The 24,017-nt window shown below is 51.4% G+C and overlaps 1 protein-coding gene across 2 annotated transcripts in view; it reads right to left on the reverse strand.

The window, feature by feature from the left end:
* PSD2 (pleckstrin and Sec7 domain containing 2) overlaps nucleotides 1-24,017 on the reverse strand; it is a 102,257-nt gene that overhangs the window by 73,295 nt on the left and 4,945 nt on the right. Inside the window, exons 1-2 of one of the 2 annotated variants that reach the window (XM_045028024.1) lie at nucleotides 13,875-14,123; nucleotides 4,745-5,233 (exon numbers count right to left, since the gene is read on the reverse strand). In XM_045028024.1, coding sequence (XP_044883959.1) covers nucleotides 4,745-5,115 — 371 coding nt within the window. In that variant the 5' untranslated portion in view covers nucleotides 5,116-5,233; nucleotides 13,875-14,123. Of the gene's footprint in view, nucleotides 1-4,744; nucleotides 5,234-13,874; nucleotides 14,124-24,017 lie in introns of those variants that run through there. The other variant, XM_045028025.1, reaches the window with a different exon arrangement.

Below are 24,017 nucleotides of genomic sequence, written 5' to 3' on the forward strand. Positions count from 1 at the left end.
CCCCCTACCCAACTCGCCCCACTCCCTGTCCCCTGACTGCCCCGACCCCATCCACCACCACCCCGAAAGACCCCTGGAACTCCCATGCCTACTCAACCCCTCTGTTTCCCGTCCCCTGACCGCCCCCCCAGAACCTCTGCCCCGACCAACCACTCCCTGCCTCTTATCCAACCTTGCCTCCCAGCCCTGACCCAGCCCCCTTACCATGTTGCTCAGGGCAGCATGTATGGGTGCCGCGTGGCCCGCTGGAGCTCGCAGCCCCACCCCCTTACCATGCCACTTAAAGCAGCAGGAGCTGCAGAGCTGCCCAGAGCGCTGGCGCTGGCGGCTCGGTGCGCTGGGGCTCTGTGTGTGGGGGGGAGGAGCGGGGGAGGGGTCAGAGGAGCCTCCCCAGCTGGGAGTTCAGGCGGGCCGGACAGGATGGTCCCGCAGGCCGGATGTGGCCCGCGGAGCGGAGTTTGCCCACCCGCCAGCCCCTTTAATAACCAGTTCTACACCGGCTTCTAAATTTAACAACCGGTTCTTGTGAACCGGCTCCAGCTCACCACTGAACCCATCACTAGGTAAGTTGTTCCAATGGTTAATTACATGAAAAATTTAACCCTTATTTCTGGTCTGAATTTGTCTGTCTTCTCTTTCTAATCACTGGATCTCATTATGCATTTTTCTGCTAGATTAGAGCCATCTACTATCAGAAATCTCTTCCCTATTGTAGACTGTGACAACTGCAATTGTTCATGCCGCTTGCATTCATGAATCCCCACTGACTGTGCACCATCTATGATAAGCCTCACCGCGGGAGGTGCTTTAATCAACAGTCCCATGCTGATGGTCCTGAGCTGCCCCTGCTCTCTTCCTTTATCTATGTACTCATAAGACCCTTACCTCTGTAAGAGCTGGGAAGGAGGTGATTAATATATGCTGGGCTAGCATATCTATCTATCTATCTCACATTACCAATATGTATTATCTGCACCATACATATATTAGTATGAATTAAGCACAAATAGCATTAAACATACATAGTAGCTGCATAGCCTAAATTGGCCTATGCTTTTTATATAACCCTGCTCCTTATGCTAAAAATCCCATAATTCCTTGCATTCACTGAAGTAAGTTTTGGCATACGCAGATACAAACCTTGTCAAAATCAAGATACATTCATTCTATGTCTTAGCATAAGCTAGGTAAGAACCTTCACAGACCAATACCAGCAGTGCTGCTATCCGAAACAAAGATAAGGCAGGAACAGAAAAGAAGTTAAGGGTGGGCTGGATTTCAGTGACACATAAATAGATGTGTAATTTGTAAACTCATCCTATAAATACTCCCTTCTGCTTAAGGTGAATGTAACATCACAGCACAAGATGGCTTCCCAGAGACTGGTATCGTATTGAACCTTTCTCCTGTACTATATTGTTATTGTCTTAGAGCAATAAACCTGACTGACATTAGTTATTTGGCTTTTGAATGTATTTCATAATGAACCAAAGTAGGATCAAGTAACCGACTATGCAGTTTATCCCCAGAAGTAATCCAGCTGTAATAGGCTGGTGAGTGTGGTCTGCTGGGGAATCATCTCTGTATGTCTAGGCCTGTATTCGAGTCTCAGTACAAATACTCTCTTAACCTGAACATTCCAAAAACCAAATTACCTTCAAGTCCAAATTTTTTTTGCTAAGGGTGAAATGCAACTCATCTGCATAAAGCTCTAGGCCCTGAGCTTTGTGTGGCAGAAGGGGTTGGGTGGGGAGAAGGTTGGGAAGATGAGTTTCACCTGTCGAACCAGGGTCAAGGTGCAGGACTAGATCTCAGCACCATCCTCTTCCCTAGTCAGTGGCTAATACACCCCTCAGCAGTGACCATATCATTCTACACCACTTGCCCCCACTGGCAGGGTCACTGGACCCATGGAAATGTGGACTCTGTGGCCTTGTCTTAGTTTTCCCCGATCCACCCTCTGGGCCAGCCTGTTTACACAGGATTGGTAAAGCCTGTTTCACTGGGAGCCTTGTAATTAACTGAACGTATTTTATGGCACATCCAAACCTGCTCCAGATTTCCCTTTGAGAGGTTCACCTCGCTAGCCAACAACAACTACCCTGTGTTGCCTTCTTGTGTAGCGAAGGAAGTTTTGTGCAGCATGTGCGTCACTTGCTGGCGGTCAAGGGCTTTGCCAGAGAGTCTTGTCTTGTATTTTCTGCCTCTCTGCTCAGGCGGGGGTTCAGCTCTAACCTGAAGTGCTTACACGGCAGGGTGGGTGTTTGCTCTTCTGGGGATATTTTCATCGCTGATGCTTTTTCATTCACTTTCTTAATGGCACCGAGTGATCTGCTTTGATCCGGACACAACTCACTCAGTGCGTCAGTCTGAAGCTAGCTCACTAATCTCTGCTGCTTTTCAAATGCCATTCAATGGCTCAGCTGTCCTGGTGAATCTGTTTGCACAGATTAGCCCTTGTTCTGGAAGCAACTTTTTTTTAACTGCATCTGAAGTTGGGACTCAGGGAAGTGAGGGGCTGATTGTGCTGAGCTGGCCCCAGCAATGGAAAGGGAGAAGGGGCTATAAACTGTAATGACTCCACCTCTCCCTCTAGGGCACCAGGGCAGCAGAAGACAATGGACTAAGGGCAAGGCCAGGGCGCTCAAGGGGGTAATGGGCACCTGAAACCATTTTAGAGAGACTTGCTCACCCCCATGCATTTCAATATTGATCTGAAACTCTTGTCCTGCTTCCCTCACCTCTCCCAGCTCTGCCAGTCTCTAGACTCCCTCTCCAGTCCCAGCCCCATAAAGGTCGGTCGATGCACCGTGATCATGCCCAGCAGGATTGTTTGGGGCTGAACCATGCCCAGTATTTGACAGGTTTGTAATGCACACAGATCGGGGCTGAGAGGACACCTTCAGACTCATTTTCACTCGTGACCCAAATAGGAGTCAGTATTATTCCATTCTCGCTCTAAGTCCAGCCTCACTGGCCACTAGGGTGTGCTGCAGAGTCAGGCTATCTGTAGCGGGGGGTAGTAGGGTGCGGTTACGTTCAGTGGGTGGGAGAATGTTTTAGCCTTTTAGTTGGCATGATGTGTGCCAACTTACAATGTGTTCTAAGTACTAATTGTGTATATGCCTGCAGTCGAAGACAGAAGTTGTATAAGCCACACAAATAAATGGGTGTTGAATGGTTAGATGTCTGATCCCATGGCCCATGGCCCTTTGCAATAATAAAACCACCCCCAAAATCCATAATAGGAACACAATTGGCAGACAAAGAGGAGAGCTGGCAAAGCAGGTATCAAACAAGCCGAACAAATGCCCCTTAGTAAATGAGTCCATACAAGAGGAGGCAAGTGCAGAAAGTCCTGATCCAGGCTGTGCTCAGCCCTTGGCAGGACTGAGCTCCCACAGCAGCCACGTTTAGGAAGCACAAATGGAAGAAGAGGTGAACCCAAGCATAAGGCACTGATGAAACACAGCAGCTCAGATGGGGATGAGGGGGGTTACCTGAATTCATTTGCCTAACTAAGCTGGACTGGAAGTCTGAGAAGCTTTAAAGGCCAAGGCCCCGATTTCAAGGAGTCCTACAATTGCTTTTGACCATGCTGGCAGTGCAAAGCAGCCCTGAAGCTGGCAGATCTGGCCACTTGAGGCTCCCCTTTCTAAGGGAATCCAGGGTGGCACAGAGTCACCATAGTGGCTCCTATGACGCTCCCATCCTGGTTGCTTCAGGGCATCTGAATAATCTGTGGGTGCCTTAATGACCCTGTGGAGCCATAATGTATGCCAGGGATCAGACTGGCACTTAGAGGCCACAGAATCTGGGTAACACAGAGGTGAGCTATGTCTCCCATGGACGTGTGCTCCTTGGCCAACCAGGGAATGCCAGCATAAGGGCAAACCATGTCCCTATGCAGTGAATGCTCAGTCATTACATGAGCAAACCTCATGAAGTCAGTGACAGGTTTACTTGAGTAGGGACTGACTCAATACAGAGTGAAGACATCGTGATTCCGCTGAAGGGCCAAATCCTGCCCAATGGTACGTGTGCACAGTCACACTGACTTCAATGCGAGCTGTAGGCCTATACTGGGTGTGATTCCTCCACCCTGCCCTCTGGTGAATGGAAGAATAATGTAGCTCCCTACACTTGCAGGACTTAAGTATCAGAGAGGTAGCCGTATTAGTCTGGTTCTGAAAAAGCAGCAAAGAATCCTGTGGCACCTTATAGACTAATCCGACGAAGTGGGCATTCACCCACGAAAGCTCATGCTGCAAAACGTCTGTTAGTCTATAAGGTGCCACAGGATTCTTTGCTGCTTTTGCAGGACTTAGTTTCCTACGTCGGCTGCGTTACACAGCATCAGCATCTATAATTCAGACTGACCCCATTTCCTTGTGTTACGGCTATTCCTCTTGTAAGTGACTTTCCCCTTCGGATTGCAGCATCCTTCATGCTCACCAAGGGCTCTGTGGTCATATGGAAAATAGTCTATATATGCCTAGCCTTATCCTGGGCTGGGGTCCTACTATAAAAGAGATAATGATGACAGGTGTCACCTCCTGATAAATACTGATTGTTAATTGTGGCATGTACTCAGGGAAGCACAAAGGAGAATGCTGGCTTACTAATAATAATCTGTAGTATCCAGGAGCTCCAGTTAGGTCTATGGGCCCCCCACTGTGCTAGGTGCTGTATGAACACAGAACAAAATGACACTCCCGGCCTCAGAACTCACAGTCTGCCTTACCTGATGGAGTTAATAAGCTTCAAGGCGTCTTCCTCAGCCCCATCAATGTGGAATCCATTAGGGATATTTTTCAAGGATAACCGGCTGAGCACATTCTCTGACCTGCTGCTGGTAATTGAGTGCCTCAGAGGGCTCCCCAAATCCTCCTCTGCTGGCTTCGCGGCTGCCTGCTCTTGCTTCTCTGCCGCCATGTGTTGCAGGGCTCCTTTCTGCTGGGCAACCAGTTTCTGTTCTAAAAGTTCAGGGCTTTCCTTGACCCTTTGCTGAATCAGCGGAGTGAGCGGAGCCTCAAAACTGACACAGCTGTCTGTCTCATCCGTGAGGGAGAGCACGTCCAGGGAGTCCAGGCTGCTGTAGTACGTGCCCTTCATAAGGTCGGACTCCACAATTTTTTCAAAGGTAGAGCTGAATCCATCCCTGATGTCTTTCAATTGCAACTCTTCCTTGTCATCCTCCGTGCAACTTTGCTTGGCTTCTCCAGCTGCAAACCTGGAACACAAGGGCAGATGTGAGAAATACCTCGGTTACTCTTGCAGGTTCAAGGTGTACATGACTAGAAGAAGGATGGCACAGTGGCGTGAGGACTAGCCTAGGAGCCAGGCACAGCTCCCTGCTCTGTCCCAGACCCCCTGTGTGACTGCAGGCAGGTCTGAGGGCACAGAAGGAGTGAGGTGCCTAAGTCCCTGTTCTGGGACCACCATGATGCACAAATCTCCCTCTGCAGGTACCTAAACTCCCTCAGTTCCTGCATTTTTGCAGTAGACATTCCCTTGCTGGCTGTGTTTCTGCCGCTGGGCACATGCATTGCTGACTCTCTCTAGGTGCCTGGGCACCTGCCTTCACTTCAGCCCCAGAGCAATTCACTAACCGGGGAAGACAGGCACTCAGCTGCCTAAGGTGCATGCAGGGCCCTATCCGGTAAGTGTCTTCAGAGGCCAGCATCAGATCAGGCCCCTCAGGCAAACTCACACAAAAGAGCAAGGGTTGGGGAGACGGAGGCAGAAGGACCTCCCTCCTAGCTTTTAGCCTAGGGTTAGGGTATTCACCTGGGATGTGGGAGATCCCAAGTTCAAATCCCCCCTGCAAAAGGATCTGCCACTTCTCTGGTGAGTACACTAACCACTGGGCTATAGGATATTCTGAGGTGGGGCTGCCTCCGTCTCTCCTGCTGAAGCCATTGCACTGTGGACAAATACCTGAAGAGTCATTGGAGGAGGGGGCCTGGATCGCTCACCTGCTAGGCGAGTGCTCTACCCACCAGGCTATAGAGCCATTCTCATGCTTTTGCTCACTCTCTGGCCTGAATGACTCTTTGAGAGAGTGAGATTTTGAGCAGTTATGGGCTCAGAGCCAGTACTCCGAGCTCCACAATCCAGAACTTGGGAATGCTAGGTCCAGCTGCACAGCTGACCCCAATCTTTATAATGGGCCGAGCCAAACCCACAGATTCGAACCAGAGAAATTTGCATCAGAATTTCTGACTGGTCCCAGCTCCATAATGGACTGAAGCTAACCTGCACCCCTGGCTCCCGGGACTCTGGTGAAGCTCAGATTTAAACTTCCCTACTGACTCTGTCTCCATGATAACAGCACACCCAAAATCCTCAAACCGCTGCTCTGAAGAGCACCGAACTCTAGCTCTAGATCAGAACGCTGTGGGTCAGACCTGTCTCTGCCTTCACGTGATCATGGTCTCATTTTCAAGCCAACTTGGGCTAGTTTATGCCTTTGTCTCAAAATCATGACAAACACTAATAGTGTCGGGGAAACCTGGCAATTCTGACTAAGTTTGGCTTTGAATCTTTGGGTTCATTCAAGTACAAAATTCAATACAAAACCCAAGAGGTGCAGCGGAACTCAAATGGGCAAAGTGCTATGTGTTGGAAGCCCCTGAGCGGGGAAAGTGCCAGTTTTTGCACAGAGTGAGCAGAAATGAAAGTGCTGAAATATTGCTCCTGCAGTATTGCCGGCCTGTCTGAAATACCCTGGGAATCTCATGAGATTCCCAGCTCATCTTCCAGCAAAAGCCATTCACACTTACGTGTGCTGGAGTGGGGCTGCCTTTTAGCACCGTGATCCAGGTGGAAAAGCCAGGGGGTGATCAATGCATTTTTTCTTTCCCTACTGTGTTTCTCGGCGCTGTCTCATTATCATACCAGATCTGGCTCACATCCTAATGATTGCAGCCCAGCTTTCTAGAGGGAACATGCCTTCCTGAGATGGGAGTACTGTGGATGCATCAGAGTCAAAGATACTGCTGACTCTGGTGACCCAGAAAACTTGTATGAATGGGTGCAAGTCCAGCTATCGTTATTACATTTCTGGTAACACCTCAAGGCAGACATCTAAGAAGATACAATCCCTGCTCAAGCCCCCTGCTCAGCCAGGGTCCACAGACCAGTCAACCTTTGATAGCATCCCCCCTATGGTCAACCCCTGCTAGGAGATGCTAGGGATTTGGAATGAGTTTTCTACTACAGGGAAAACCAGGTTTGTTTGAACCATACCCTTTTCAAACCTCAGGGCGTGAGACCCAAGAGAATGTGGTTCTGACACAGATTTTGCAAACTCATTATGAGCCAAACCTGAAAGAGAGATCACAGCACTTTCCAGGAGTCCTGATTGCCAGCTCTGTTCTGGACAATGAACGTATACCATCTATAAACATCTTCTTGTGCAGAAATAGCCAATATTGCAAGATGGCCCAGCAGCCTTGTGGGATAACTTGGTTGCTGACTTTGGGAAAGGTATTCCCACATACAGGAGCAAGCAAACCAGAATGTATATAGCACAGACACACACACCCGCCCACAGTGGAAAACGCCAGGACATTATTCTACAAGGCTGGGATGGAATCTCACAAGAGCACAGCCCCAAATTCAGACGTCAGGGTGAAATGTAGGGATTCAGATCTGAATGCCCCCAACCTCAAACTTCTCAGGGTTGGTTCTGTGCCCACACCCCTACTGTGCCAATCTCTCTGACCATGCCCAGCCAGCCCTGCCCTCTGCTCCTTCCTGCATAGTACTGTACTGTTTGCTCCAGGATTAATATTTCCCTTCTTCTCAAGAAGAAGGTGATTTAGCGCCAGTGTATGTTGTCGAGCCTTAAATAAATAAGCTGTGATAAATGAGTGCTGCTCCCCAGCAGGGAACATATTAATGAGCTACAGGTGGAGCCGGATAATAAGGAACCTGGGCTAATATTTTTCCATCAGGATCATACTATTGCCAACTGAGCTAATGAGCAAATAAAGCCCAAGGACAGTAATTTTAGACGGTTTTTAAAAATATATATATACCCAGTACATACCCACCGGGTAGAATCTTTAAATAAGCCCATCGCTCTCCAGGTGTCATGGAGAGAGGGTATGGGCATGACAGGGGGGCTGGAACAATTTGTACAGTGGGGGTGCTGCGAGCCATTGAACCAAACTGTAAACCCTGTGTATGATGGAAACCACTTCAATCCAGGGGTTGCGGCAGCACCTCCCTAGTACCCCTAGTTCCAGCACCTCTGGCAGGAGATCTCCTGTCACAGCACAAATAGAGCTCTCCGCTTTTCTCTGCTGGTTTCTGGTTCTGCTGAAGATGAACAGGAGAGGGCAGCATTTGGCAGGAGTTTCTCCATGAGATCCAGAGCCTTTCTGTGCTGACTGACCATATGAACAAAGGGACTTGGTGACCGGGCCCATGGGGTCTCAAAGGAATGCATGCACAGGGCTATTACAGCAGGAGTCCTGTGTACTGTAAATGTCCTTATTGCCCTTTGAATGGGGAAGGAAAGGGGTGCCAGGTCAGCACGGCACTGGTCAAGTTCAAATCCATTACGCTCCCAACAGCACTGTCAGTCGGCTCTCAGTACTGGGGTCTTGTTAATGCAGTGCCATTGTTTAGTGGTGTTAATTTAGCTGTACAGAACAGCCCATACTCAGTAAATAGATACTTTTACCTTCATCATCCATCCCTTACCACGAATCCGCAGATTTCCAGCCTTGTAGTCATGCTGGTGACGACTTTTCAATGCACACTTAAAACGGACTGTAGTCATTTCAGCATCCCAGGAAATGCTGCGATGCTGGTAGGCAGCTGGTGTCCGTACTATGAGGCCATACCACTCATCCCTGCTTGAAAGCTGCGAGGGCACTGCACCGCCCTAAGACTGATGTTTTGCCACTAACACACTACTATCAACCTGGGACTGATTATGCCCCGGTGCGTCATACAACTGCCCATGAACAAACACTGTGAACTCAAATCCAGCCCTCATCAAGTGTTTCATCCTGAGGCCTGTTTATGGACAAAGCGCCATTCCAACACCAAATCTGACTGACTGAAGCATGATCAGGTTTTGAAATCTTATGCTGTGGCCATGCAGGAAGCAGTGAAGGCTTCTTTGCCTCTGCCTCTGTGACGGGCCTGACAGGGGATGTGTTCTGGGTCATCTGGTTAATTGGAGCTGTTTGCACCAAATGACAAAACCAAGAACTTTTCATTGGGAGGGGCTTTCAAACCAAGGGCTGTACAAAAAAGCTTGACTGATAGTTCTGCCTCAGTGGAAGTGGCTCCTGGGGGGCCACACGCAGAGTCCTCTCTGCTTGCGTTGAAGCCCCAGAGGTTTTCAGGAGTTCTGGTGGTGCTGTAGGATGTGCCATTTGCTGCCAGTGCTTTAGGTCTATGTCCCTATGATGCCAGCAGAGTTATGTCACCTAGAGTGTCGGTTTCCCAAAAGGAAACAATGGTTAGACTCCTGCTTCAAAAGCCATCATGTGCCATGAGTAAGGCTAAGATTTTGTCATTGTTATTTTTAGTGAAAGTAACGGACAGGTCGAAAAAAATAATTCACAGAAGCCGTGACCTGTCTGTGACTTTTGCTGCTGCAGCTCCATAGTTTCCACTGCCACTGTGGTGGCTGGGAGCTGTGGGGTTCTCCCTGTTCCTGCGGCAGCTGGAAGCTACAGGGGATGCCCCCCTCTGCCCATGGCAGCTGAGAGCTGCAGGGTGACCATATTTCCCAAAATGAAAACAGGACACCCCCAGCTACTTGCCCGAGCCTCTCCCACCTCCACCCCCAGCGAGGCTGTCAATGGAACAGAGTCCCCTGTCGCAGGAACCCTGCTGGGGCCCTGCTGGCTGCCAGCTCCAGTCCCTAGGCCCCTAGGACTGAAGCACAAAATGTCACGGAGGTCTCAGATTCCATGACTTCTGTGACCTCTGTGACAAATGTAACCTTAGCCATAAGCAATTTCTCCAGCTATCACCCCATCTGGAATCTCCCATCTTTGTGGGAGGTTATGGAGAACGTGGTGGCTGAACAACCAGCAATCCTGAGATTCTTTGGGGCTCTTCAGACCTAGTATGCCACTGAGGCTGAGCTGGTGGGTGTGTGGATGGTCCCACCCCTGGAGATGGATGAAGTTTGGAGGTCCACATTCATTCTTTTAGATCTATCACTATCACCTGCCTTTCATGCCATTGACCACAAGGTGATTTTGATATGTCTCCTAGCAGAGGTTGACCATGTGGGGGATGCTATCAAAGGTTGACTGGTCTGTGGACCCTGGCTGAGCAGGGGGCTTGAGCAGGGGCTTCTTTGGACTGGTTCTATCCCTTTTTTCTGAAAGCATCCAAAGGGTGGTCCTGGGCATTTTGTTCATGGGCCCCAAGGGCACTGTCCTGTGGGGTGCCTAGGGATTCCACATGGGGAATTATTAGCTAAATTGGAAAAGATGTAGATCAATATGAAAATTGAAAGGTGGATAAGGAACTGGTTAAAGGGGAGACTACAACGGGTCATACTGAAAGGTGAATTGTCAGGCTGGAGGGAGGTTACTAGGGGAGTTCCTCAGGGATCAGTATAGGGATCAATCTTATTTAATCTTTTTTTATTACTGACCTTGGCACAAAAAGTGGGAATGTGCTAATATTACACTGCGGATGACACAAAGCTGGGAGGTATTGCCAATACAGAGAAGGATCGGGATATCATACAGGAAGATCTGGATGACCTTGTAAACAGGAGTAATAGTAATAGGATGAAATGTAATAGTGAAAAGTGCAAGGTCATGCATTTAGGGATTAATAACTAGAACTATTGTTATAAGCTGGGGAGGCATCAGTTGGAAGTAACAGAGGAAGAGAAGGACCTCGGAGTATTGGTTGATCACAGGATGACTATGAGCCGCCAATGTGATATGGCCGTGAAAAAAGCTAATGCGGTCTTGGGATGCATCAGGCGAGGTATTTCCAGTAGAGATAAAGAGGTGTTAGTACCACTATACAAGGCACTGGTGAGACCTCATCTGGAATACTGTGTGCAGTTATGGTCTCCCATGTTTAAGAAGGATGAATTCAAACTGGAACAGGTTCAGAGAAGGGCTACTAGGATGATCCAAGGAATGGAAAACCTGTCATATAAAAGGAGACTCAAAGAGCTTGGCTTGTTTAGCCTAGCCAAAAGAAGGCTGAGGGAAGATATGATTGCTCTCTATAAATATATCAGAGGAATAAATACCAGGGAGGGAGAGGAATTATTTAAGCTCAGTACCAATGTGGACACAAGAACAAATGGAAATAAATTGGCTATCAGGAAATTAGACGAAGGTTTCTAACCATCAGAGGAGTGAAGTTCTGGAACAGCCTTCCAAGGGGAGTAGTGGGGGCAAAAGACATATCTGGCTTCAAGACTAAGCTTGATAAGTTTATGGAGGGGATGGTATAATGGGATAGCCTAATTTTGGCAATTAATTTGTCTTTGACTACTAGCGGTAAATATGCCCAATGGCCTGTGATGGTATGTTAGATGGGGTGGGATCTGAGTTACTACAGAAAATTCTTTCCTGGGTGCCTGACTGGTGAGTCTTGCCCACATGCTCAGGGTTTAGCTGATCACCATATTTGGGGTCGGGAAGGAATTTTTTTCCAGGGCAGATTGGCAGAAGCTCTGGGGGTTTTTTTGCCTTTCTCTGCAGCGTGGGGCACGGGTCACTTGCTGGAAGGTTCTCTGCACCTTGAAGTCTTTAAACCATGATTTGAGGACTTCAATGGCTCAGACACAGGTTTGATACAGGAGTGGGTGGGTGAGATTCTGTGGCCTGCATTGTGCAGGAGGTCAGACTCGATGATCATAATGGTCCCTTCTGACCTTAAAGTCTATGATTCTATGATTCACTCTGTCACCCCTCCTGATGGGGCCTTTACATGGGTTAATGAGAACACATGAGGGGGCAGCTCTCAGCTTTATATCTTCTTCTCTTCTAACCCAGCTGGTCAGGGCCGGTGCAAGGAAGTTTAGCGCCCTAGGCGAAACTTCCACCTTGCGCCACCCCACCACCTAGCTAACCCCACCCACCGCCCCCCCTCCGTGGCAGCTAACCACGCCCACCCGCCCCTCCCACCAGAGGAACCCACCTGTGGCAGCTAACCCAGCGCACCCCCCCCCCACCCGGGGCACCACGCCCGCAGCAGCTACCCACCCCCTGCAGCTAACCCTGCCCGGGGAGCCCCACCTCCATGGCAGCTAACCCCGCCCGGGGAGCCCTCCCCCATGGAAGCTAACCCCGCCCCCTCCACGGCAGCTAACACCGCCCTCCCACCCCCCTCCGTGGCAGTTAACCCCACCCAGGAAGCCCGCCCCAGCTCACCTCCACCCCGCCTCCTCCGCTGAGCACGCCAGCGCTGCTCTAATTCTCCTCCCCTCCCAGGCTTACGGTGCCGATTGGAGGAGAATTAGAGCGGGGGCTGTGTGCTCAGCAGAGGAGGCAGAGTGGAGGTGATCTGGGGTGGGGAGCGGTTCCCCTGTGCGCCCCCCCCGTTACTGCGGGCGGCCCTCCCTGCGCCCCCCCACCCCAGCTCACCTCCACTCCACCTCCTCGCCTGACCGGGCTTTTAGGTGCCCTCAACCACTAGGTGCCCCAGGCAGCCACCTAGTTCACCTAGTGGTTGCACTGGCCCTGCAGCTTGTATGTGATGGAGGGTTTCAGGTGGTGTCGAACTGAGTCTGGGGCTCAGGTGAGCGTGAGCTCCCTGAGACTCAATGGAGACTAGATTGGGATAAAGCTTGTAGGATGGGAAGGAAATGGAGGAGATGGCAGCGATTGTGCCATCGCCCTTTACCTAGCAGTCCTGCTGGAGCGTGGCTGTGATTGTCTCATGTGCATCTTATCAGCCAGGCTTGCTATGGAGATTACAGACTTTCTTTCAGATGTAGACCTCCCAGCCTATGTCACAGTGGCAGGATGGCCGTAATGTGCTCCCCACCCAGCCGCACCATCAAAGTGATCAGAAAACCCAGCTAGCACAGAATGCAACACCCACCTAGGAAGCAACGCACCTCCCTAGGAGCACATCAGGCCTGCTGACCCCAGGATTTCTAGGGGAAGGGGAAAGGGTTGGTTTTGGCCTTTCGTACCCAGCATGATTTGAGTCCCAGTGACTTGAAAGGTGCCTCGCTCTCTATGTGGCACCCTGGCAGGCTAGGTCAGCTCAATGCTTGAGTGAACAGCCCCTCTAGGTATAAATGGGAAGAGGCTGGCAGCAGAGTGTGATCAGTCCAATACTCCTGATGCGGGAGCTCACTTCCTTCGTAGTCCCACAGCCTGTGGCCAGCCTGCAAACCCACCTGTTTCCCCAGGCTTTTCTTTTGGGGGGAAAGGAAGGTAGGTTAGGAAGGGGACTTGGGAGGGGGATTGTGTGTGTGCTGGGAGCTCAGGATGGGGATGGCAGAGGTGGTCTCCTGACCTACTGACCAGCTCTGTTAGTGATCATGGATAAAGCTCCCAGGGCACTGGATGGCCTTTTATAAATACATGAACTAAGGAAGCAGGGAGCCCTGGACTGCACTGACAGCATGTTAGTGCTGTGTTTGCAGCAAGATGTGGCAGAGGAAAAGCCGGTGTGAAGGGTGGGTGCCACCATGTCCCATTGCAGGAAAGGGATACATAGGGCCATGCAAAATGTTTGCAAACAGCCCAGGCCCCATTCAAATTCAGGGCCAGGGCAGGTTTGTCTGCGTTTGGAGACACCAGCCCAAGTTCCCAGACAGCTTGTGCAAGAATGCCCAAGCAGCAAGCAATACAAAGTAGCATCCCCTTTCCAGTGCTTTCCTCCCCCAGACCGCAGCAGCCTCCCACCTGCTGCTGGAAGTCTTTGGCAGGGGCCTGAGCGACCTCCTGCTCTACCTGGGGGTTAGGTAGGCCCTTTAGAACCTTTCCTGGGGCCTCAGGTGGTTCTCTGCCTCCTGCTGGCATGACTGCTGCTTCTTGAACTCCCAGTGTCTTCTGGGGCAGGTGGATGAATCCATACCCCTGGCTGCTTCAACCGTGGGGGACCATTCCCAGGCCAGCCAGTCCCCTACTGAGTGCAGGGCACAGGTGCCTCAGAATCCCTGAGGCGATCGCTAAGGAATCCTGGAGTTCCCTAGCAACTGCTTGCTGGCTGGGTGCCCCATAATCCCTAGCTTGTGGCTGCCTAGCTACCATGTGGGAGTGATGACGTGTCTCTATCCTTGCCGTCTGGAGAGCCCTGGCAAGCAGTGGGAGGGGGCACTTCCCAACTGCCAGGATGGTGTCTGGGGATCAGCCTGACCCCAAGCAGATCTTGTAAGGACTAGGGAGGCAGCAGCTACTCCAGGCAGACCCCCAAGACTTTGCTCGGGGCATGGTCAAGCCATCACCCAGCCTCCCTGCCAACCTGCAGGAGTTGAGGGGGGTGACCAGCCTCAGCTGGAGAGGGAGGGGGGCCCCTGCAGACAGCAGAGGTGAGATGGGAAGGTGTATTGGTATCATAGCTACTGGAGATGGAGAAGACCTTTTAGGTCACCTAGGCCCATGTCCTCACAGACTCAGCCAGGGCTCGTGCTGTTTTGGGCACACGTGTTCAGTTCATTCGTTGGGGGACTGGACTGGTTGATAGCTAGGTCAGATACTGCATGGCAATGGCATGGTTCTCCTTGCCTATCCTGAATCTCTGGAGCAGTGGTTCTCAACCCACGGCCCAATCAGCACACAGCTGCGGCCCATGTGACAGCCTCAGGGCCACACAGGTAGTATATATATCATGTGGGTGAGGCCCACAAACACAGAGAGCTGTGCAGATACAAAATTTGTATCCACATCCAATCTGTGATCCGCAAAAATGGTCTGTGGATATTCACGGATTTGCAGGGCTCTAATCTAGACCTCCATCAAAGGTAAGAGCTTCTTGTATGACTGCTAGAGCCAATGTAGTACATAAGGGCTTCTTTCCTTCTTTCGGCACCTCTCAGGGCATGGCTCAGTGCCTGCTGGAGTCAGTGGAAGGACTCCTATCGACTTCAGTGGGTGTTGGATCAGGCCCTTAGCCCCCCCATCCCCCAGCACATAGGCTCAGCCTCGCTGGCCTCCCACTGATGTCTAAGGAGTATAATTCAGAGCAGAAGCCAGGCCACTCATCTTGAATACAAAACAGTGATCACTGGGGAACTAGTAGGGTCTGGTATTTTGTATGCCTTTGGCTTCATGCATAACACCTAGTCTGATCCTTCTCCCACCCAGGTTCACCCCAGGGTGGCTCCATTGATCTCACTGGAGTTCCTCCTGACTTACAGCACTGAGAATGAGAGGAGAATCAGCCCCATGACAACTTTTTTGTTTAAACACCAGCTTTTGGCTTCTGTGTGGCACCAGCTCCCTGGGTGCCAGGTGCCTGGGAAATACCTGAGGCTGATGGAATCCTGCCTTATGTCTGATGCCAGTGGCCACAGCCCCTAAGGATCCCCTCCCATCTTTCTATTTCATCTGTGGAGGGTTTTCATACTCTGAGAATATTTCTCCTCTGTGGTTGGATCACTTCTCTCTCCAGTCTAGCTCTGTAGCTATGCCTAGTCATTGTGGTGTATGCCAATAGGGATTCGTGTGTGAGACCCATTGTTCATTCCTATACTGCATGCCTGAGGGAGCCAGATTGAGGGCTACCTAATCTGGGGTGTGCTGGAGGAGGTGGATAGTTGTAGTCTGCTCCCCCTTCCTCAGTCCCACAGAAGCCCGCCCCATGTAAGCACTGTGGGGTCAGGGATCAATGTGTTGAGGGGGCCGGAAGCGGGAGTGGGCTGCTCTGGGTGGAACCATCCTCCCTTAAGCTCATGAAGGGTAAGAGGACATGGACAAAGGCGACTGATGCTGGCTGCCCCTCTGCTCAGTGAAACCCACCCTGAGTGGGGCTGGAGCACATAAGCACAGGGGTATAATATGGGAGTGTGGCTCCTGAGAGAGCCGTGCTGTCATGGGAGGAGTGGGTGGACTGCAGGGGGTATGTGGAGGTACTGGCACCCTTGAACAACCTGAGAGCTAGGAACAAACCACCTGTCTGTAGTATGCAGGGGCGGCTCCAGACCCCAGCACGCCAAGCGCGTGCTTGGGGCGGCATGCCGCGGGGGGCGCTCTGCCGGTCGCCGGGAGGGTGGCAGGCAGGCCACCTCCTGCGGCATGCCTGCGGAGGGTCCGCTGGTCCCGCGGCTTCGGTGGACCTCCTGCTGGCATGCCTGCGGAGGGTTGTGGCTTCGGTGGAGCCGCGGGACCAGAAGACCCTCCGCAGGCACGCCTGTGGCAGGTCCACCGGAGCCACGGGACCGGCAGAGCGCCTCCCGCAGCATGCCGCCCTGCTTGGGGCAGCAAAATGTCTAGAGCCACCCCTGGTAGTATGAGAGCTGCCCGCCCCAGTGACGTGGAGAAAGCTCTGCAAGTTGCAGGCTGGAAGGGGCCAGGGGCCATGTGCAGGGGGGACAAGCTGGGCTGTTTGTCTGGCGCTCCAGAGGGATTCATTCTTATCTGCATGAGTCTGAAGGTTTCCTGACGGCTCTTTAATGCCTGGGTGAATCCAAGCCGAGAAGTCATCAAGGCCTAAATTGGTGCCTGATTTCATTCCTTCACTATTAAATTGAGGGGGCTGGGCTGGCATGTCTCAGCTCATTGCCAAGGCTGCTGCTTCCATTCTGGCTCCATGGAAGGGGCTTTTCATACCCACTACTGCCGCAGAAACAGGGCGGGCCCTGAGGGGAAAGGTTGGGAGTGGCAGGCAGGGAGCACTCTGAGGGGAACAGGGAGTGGGACACAGCACGGTCTGACTGGCTGATCCCTGAGCCATGCTCAAGAGCTCCCTCCCAGGGCAAAGCCAAGGGGCTCGATGGTCTGAGGTGCTGAGCACCCAGTGCACCCATGGGCACTGCTTAGAGTGGTGGGAGCTTGGCACCTCTGACCATAGGCTGAAGGGATTGAGCTCATGCTGTAATACCCATCGGCTGCCCCCTATCCCAGGGGGAGCAGCCACACACCTGCCCTCCAGCCCCACCACAGACAGCACCGTGTTTTGGACAGAGAGGCAAACAGAGTGGGGATGGTGGACAGCCTCTGCTCTTCATTTCTGTCCCTGGATCCTGCCCTGCCTTTGAGCCCAGAGACCCGGAGCAGCCAAGAGCACGTGCGAGTGATTGCACGCCGAGATGCACCTCAGTGAGAATGGCAGGGTGGGGCCCATGTTCACCGTGTCACAGGGACGCTTGGGACAGTTCCAGAGAAAGCGTTTGTTTCTAGCGGCTGGCCCTGGCCCCCCTTGCTAGGCTCTCCTCTGCTCATGTCCCACACCAGTAAGACTGGCTCTGGCTGCAGAGGGAATTCTGCCCACAGTTATGTTGCCTCTTTCAGCTGGGCCAAAGCTTGCAGAGCTGTGTTCCTCCCAACCTTTTCTTCCCCTGCTTGTGGCTTCCAAAGATGGACCCTGGCCTAGTTCATTATGACAGTTGGACTCCTTGAGCTTTTTTAAAGGTGGCTGCTGCCTGGCCTGAATCACCTATGTCCTTCTCCAATGGCTACCAAGGGCCTCAAGGGTCCTTTTAGGCAGCCTTGGATCACCAGGGCACACTGAAGCACTGGTCATTACCCCTTGCCCCAGCCACATCCCCTGCACCAGCTGCAGGGAGGGGAAGCTGTGGAGCCAGGGTGCCAGTTTCATGCCATGGGACGGTCCCCCTCCATTAGGGTGACCCTCCACTGCTGGCTATGCCAGATTTAGGGCCATGCTGCACTAGCAGTCCAGTGCAAAGCTGCTGCAGTGCAAGGGCCTGCTAATTTTTTGCATTGCCTGGCAGCATCTGCAGCTGTGATCAGGAGCAGGATGTTGGAGAACCGCCCTGCCAAGGGTATGCTGCTGGTTAGAGAAGACACTGCGAAGAGGACTGTGGCTTGGAAGTCTGATAGAATTGCATCCCCAATTGTCGATGGGCTCAGCTGTCCGCAGCATGGGGAGCTCAGAGAGATACAGGGAAAACACCCTCTCCCTTGCATTGGCATTGATCAGAGATGGAGAATTGGTCAAGAAATAATTGTCTTAAATTAAGGGAGGTATCACAGGGTATATGCACCCCGTCAAGGTCAGCAGGGAGCTTATGCCCCACTGTCTCTCTGACAGTCTAACCCACAAAACGGGAGAGTGTGACCTAGCAATCAGTGTCCTTTGGGTTACCCTTGCTCCCAGGGCAGTAGTCAGAGTATTTTGGGGCTGTCCTTGCTCTCAGGGCAGCATGGCCTAGCAGTTAGGGCAGATTGGGCCACCACCCAGGGACTCAGGTCCTCAAGCAGGGCGGAGCAGCAAACACACAGTTTGGTGTGCTCAATAGTTTAGCATTCTGACTCTGATGAATGGTAGACAACTGCAACCTCTAGGCCTAAGGTGGGGAAGCTGCCACCCCGGTGAGGGCTGGCAGCACGGGATAGGGGGACCCAGGCCTACCTAGCCCAGGGCCCTAACAGTGGCGGAGTGTTCTGTCACTGGGTCAGTGGGGATCCACCCGAAACACACCAATAGATTCCTCTGTCCTACGACTGGACTAGTGTCTATTTCCCCTAGGCCACTTCCTACCCAGTGTCCTACTACAGCAGTCCATGGGGTCGTCTGCTGGTGAGGTCTGCGGCAATTCAGTCCCCTCCCAGGTCTCTGCTATCCGTCCAGTGTCTGCCTGGGGTTTGGCATGCCTGGCCTCTGTGAATTGGGGCTCCCACAGCTCCGTGGAGCTCACAATATGCGTCCTGCCTCCTTGGTGGTCTGATCCAACTAAACTGGGCTGCTTCCCTTTAGACCCTGTCTCCAGGTTGAGCAAGCCCAGTGGGGACAGAGGGACCTGGCTTCCTTAGCCTTCAATGCACGAAGTTGACTTAATGGCACCTTTGCACCCTCTCCCCAGGTTGTGAGTTCTGGACTGCACCCCTGCACTACAGCATCCCACCCTTGGAGTCGTTTGGCCCACGATTTAACATCAATGACTAATTAATGTTGTGGAGAATGGATGTCTTTGTTAAAGATCCAACACCTTCACCTTTCCCTTGAAGGAGGGAGAGGCCACAATAAATATCCTAAGGCCCTCTGAGACGTCCTGCTGTAAAACCAGGGATGACCAGATGTGCTATACCTGCAACTTCTACAGTGAACAGGGTCACATACACTCTTAAAAAGACTCCTCCCGGGCCTCTTTCTCCATTATAAAACAGCAAAAATAAGGACATAAACCCAATGTTTTGAAAACCCTTTGCAGGTCATCTTTTATTTTTTCAAGGAAATAGGGGCAAATGTTTTTACTCTCTTCCCCATTACTTCCATTTTACCCCGCTTAACATAAACCAGCATGCCTGATTTTAAGTATCAAAGGGTTTGGCTATAAAGAAAGCCAAAGGCTGTTGTTTCACCCTAGCCTTCTCTGTCATTCCCTCTTACTTCCCCTCTTCTGCCTCTGTTCTCTCATCCCTCCACCCCTTCTTTCCCTCCGTCCATGGGATGCATTCCCCTCCCACTCTCCTAAGTGCTTCATCTGAAGAAACCGAATCAGGGGCCTAACCCAGCGCCCAATCAGTTTCCTGGTTTAAATCTTCCAGGCAAAGCTGCCCAGCTGCCTTGGACCCTTCACACAGGCTGGGACTGGAGGCGGTGGTGTCCCATTGCTGTGGTGCTTCAAAGGGAAACCAAGGCTCCTTCTGAGGGAAAACATGGGTCAAAACAAGGCTACAACAGGAGAGGTGTTAGGTCAGCAGATTCATCTTCCTAAGCAGGGGAGGATCAAAAGGAGGAGGGAGAGCGTGGTCCTGGGGCAACAGGGGCAGGGCCGCCCGGGGGGGGGGGAAGTGGGGCAATTTGCCCCAGCCCCAGACCTCACAGGGGCCCCCACGAGAGTTTTTCGGGGCCCCTGGAGCAGGGTCCTTCACTCACTCCAGAGGCCCCGGAGCTTCTTCTGCTCCGGGTCTTCGACGGCAATTCGGCCGCGGGGCGGTCCTTCCACTCTGGGACCTGCCACCAAAGTACCCCGAAGACCCGCGGTGGGGGGTCCTTCCGCCCCGGGACCCACCGGTGAAGTGCTGGGTCTTCAGTGGCATTCGGCGGCCCCCTGCTGCCGAAGACCCCAGGCCCCTGAATCCTCTGGGCGGCCCTGAGCAGGGGGCAGGGAAGAGAGGGTGGCCCTTTCAGCAGCAGTTTTGTGACCCAACAGCCACATGATTTCCAGTGCTGACACCCTCTCTGAAGTCAGTTTCTATTGACAAACCCTAACACTGGGCTCCTGCTAGAAAGGGTGTAAGTGGCCATGTGGCTCCCAACTAATGCTGGAAGAGGAGAGGGGGCTCCCTGGAGGCTGGGGGGAAGGGGCTGATGACTTCACTTTAAATACCTTAGACAAGGCCCCTGGCAGTAGTAAGCCACTCCCTGGTGGCCCTGCTTGGGTGGCTGATGCAATCTGCAATTCAGGGCAATAGGTCTGAGGCGCAGACCCTGGCCAAGGCTTCAGTACTATTCTACGCAGCTGTGAAGTCCTAAGAGAAGGGCTGGAACACGGCACTAGAGGCCTGCTGGGAGGCGTAAGGGGAGCTGGGGCAGTGGCACCACAAGGTCTGCAAAAGTGGGGGGGACCCATCATGACTGTGGGGACTGGGTTTCCTGTAGTGGCCTTTGAAGAGCATCTGCCATGCTGAGCTGTGAGCGTCTGCTCACTGGGTCCTTGGAGCAAGAGGGAAATTCTGCAATGGCAGCAGTTACCCGAGTCTAGGGGGCAGGAAACCCAGGGTTGTGGCAGGTGCCCAGCTTGGGACCCCTTACCAGTGCCAGAGGGTAGGTGGGTGCTCAGCAACTTCAGAATATCAGGCAGGTTTGAGGTGTCTTGGAAGATCTCAGCTGGACGCAGGGTGAACGCACATCCTGCTGCAGCTGATTGCTCTACTGGGCTCAGACTGCAAAGCTGCATTTTTCACCACAGCTGTTTTTACTATTGCATGGCCCACTGCCTTCTTCAGCATAGCAAATTCGAAGAGGTGACGCTGTGCGGTGACATGCTGAGGGGCCCCGCCCTCTAACTCACTCACTGACCCTTTATCGTTCTCAGTGAGCGTGGGACTGATTCTCTGAATAGCGTTACTGGGCAGATAGGTGGATGACCAATGCTTTGTAGGGCTTCATTATTATCACTAGAATTGCCCTAACACCTAAGGATCCCAGCCAGGGATCAGAGATGCAAAGCACTGGGCATTTCACATACCAACGTCTCAATGCCACTCCCTGCCCCAGAGAGCTCGCAGTGTAATAAGATACAGACAAGAGGTGACCGGTGACTAGACAGGCAGGTGGGAGTGGGAAGGGATCAAGGTTCTAGCAGAGACAGATGTGTGTGATCAGTGATATGAGCTGCCAGCCTACCCAATGCCAGTGATTCGTTAAGCATCCTGGCAGATGTAGGTTTCACGAAGGGATTCAAACACAGACCCAGTGACAGCTTTCTGGGCTCTAATGGGGAGTTCTCCATAGCACAGGAGGAAGTGTGACAGTGCTTACGGGGGAAGCAGACAAGCAGGTGATCAAAGCTGGCATTGTTGGGAGGCAGAAGGCGGGGCTGGCATTGTGATATGCAGTTAGACTGGATAGCTAGGGGAGGGCTCTCTGGCGTGAGGCCCGAAAGGTGAGGACAGGAAGTATGTGCCTGATGCGCTGGAGAAGGGGGGGCCAGTGAAGGACAGCAAGCGAGGACAAACCTGACATTGCCAACCCCAAGCATTCAAATATCATAAGGCCACTCCAAAGTCATGAGATTTAATAAATAACTCTTGGGCTCTTTTAAGTGATCCTCTAGCTTTGAGCTGTCAGGGCTCACATTTTCAAGCTTGTCTCCACACCCTCAAGGGCTCGAAACGTTAATTTTTAAACAAAGCTGAGAGTCTCACCTGACTCCAGGTGCTCAGGCTTTAAGAAAAACACCAACAATATCACCAGATTTGTGAGTTTTGCTGAATTTCACTCTTGTCAAACTACTTTGTGTCACCTCTCACTCTGCCCTGCAGGGCAAGTTCCATCACATGGAAATGAGTTCCTGACCAGAGTGATCCCTTCCTTCCTGCAAAATAGGAGGAACCTCGGAGAGGCCATCCACCTGATCTCATATCTCTAATCACCACCAGCAACGGAGATTCCACAGCCTGCCTTGGCAGCCTCTTCCTTTGCTAAATTGTTTGAACAATTACCATCATAGCTAACTTAGATTTCCCCTCCTGCAGCTGAAACCCATTTGTTACTCTGTGTTCTGTTTGTACTGACTAATGAGAAGCTCTGGGCCCTTGCCTCCTTACTGCACCCTCCCAGAAAGTCAGCACACTTGTGTGGGGGTGAGAGAGAATTTTAGTTCTCAGGACAGATGGTCCCGTTGGTTGTGCTGGAGCCCTCTGTCTACAAAGCAGTGCCAGCTTCCCCCATATTGTCTTCTTTTATCCATTCATTCCTTTTAGCCTATCCATGTCTACCTTCTAGACCTTTTACCTTTGTTGTTGACAGCCTTTGAGCTCCCCGTAGAGCGAACCCGTGTGAATGGTAAGAGATGTTGGCTCCCAAGATCCATACCGCTAAGGCTGAGTGACACAAAGAACAGGCAGTGACTATCTTTTGTACGTAGGGGAAGCCACCCTGAATGTAAGTGTCTGCAACCCAAGTGCAGAGAAGGAAGGCGGGCACTGACTCCCGGGGAAGCAGCCTGCAACCAGTCAAGGCCAGTGCCCAAGAGGGAAACAAAGCGAGGTGACGCCTTTCATCAGAGAGGAAACGAGACCATCATAGTCAAAGTCAAAAGATTTTCATCCCTCACCAACAGGAAAGAGTTTTCAAGAGATTAGAAAGAGACTCTCTAACACTCGGGCCCATAGACACGTCCTGGACCTGACCCAGCCAACACTCAGCTTTGGATTTGTCTACATGGCGCAACAGTGTGCATCAGTGGGGTGTGAATTCTAATGTGCACCAACTTGTCACGCACTAACTGACCTGCATAGACACTGTTGGCGCACACTAAAAGTTCCCTAGTGCACATTAACATAGTCCCATTCCAAACAGTACCTTGTTAGCATGCACTTTTAGTGTGCACCAGCAGGGTCTACCCAGGCCAGTTAGTGGGCGAATCATTGATGTGCATTAGAATTCACATCCCACTGCTGTGCACTACTGTGCCGTGTAGGCAAGCCCTGAGATTTCAGATAAGGTCAGAACCTGAATCTGATTGAACTTGATCTTGTGTGTTGGAGTGGCCTGCCCACAGAGAAGAGTTCAGTACTAAGACATTAAATAGCATGGAAAGAGTTTGCTTTATACATAAGCTAGGATCCATATATTTACATGCATTACACTCATAAGTCTTTGTAACTATACTGGAGTAATGATATCTCAAATTGCCTAGGCTGCCTTTTCCAATCATTCTTTCCATCATTAATGCTTATGGCGACACATGCAATGGTTATTTATGCAACTGAACTGAGCTGGATTTTTATGCATAAAGTTGTTTACATTTCTTTTCTTGCTGGTTAATTTGTCATAATAACGTAGAACCGCATTTGCTGTATTGGCAGTACTGAGTCCTGTGTCTGGAAAGAACATGAGTGAAATTAGGCCTTTAATGTTCTGCACTGAAGGCAGCAGTCTCCTGAAGAGTTGTGTTAAAGTTTTATTGAATGGAATTGGAGCACTATCTGGCCATTCATCTTCTATGGAAGAAATGTATTGGCAGAGGCCAATTTTCAAACTTAGGAGCCACGATAGCTGTCTAAGCATCTGACATGAGGCACCCTCTTTGAAAAATGTTTGCTGAACTTTCTTTTAAATTAAAGATCCCCCTGCTGTTTTGAAGTCCTAATTAAATGAAAATAGTTCTATGAACTCAAATCACTCAGATGACTTATAAGAAAAATGATTTGATCTCAGTGGTAAAGGGAACTCGCTTACAGGTTCCCTAAAGG

The sequence above is a fragment of the Mauremys mutica genome, chromosome 8 (assembly GCF_020497125.1).
Source record: "Mauremys mutica isolate MM-2020 ecotype Southern chromosome 8, ASM2049712v1, whole genome shotgun sequence".
NCBI classification, from domain to species: Eukaryota; Metazoa; Chordata; order Testudines; family Geoemydidae; genus Mauremys; species Mauremys mutica.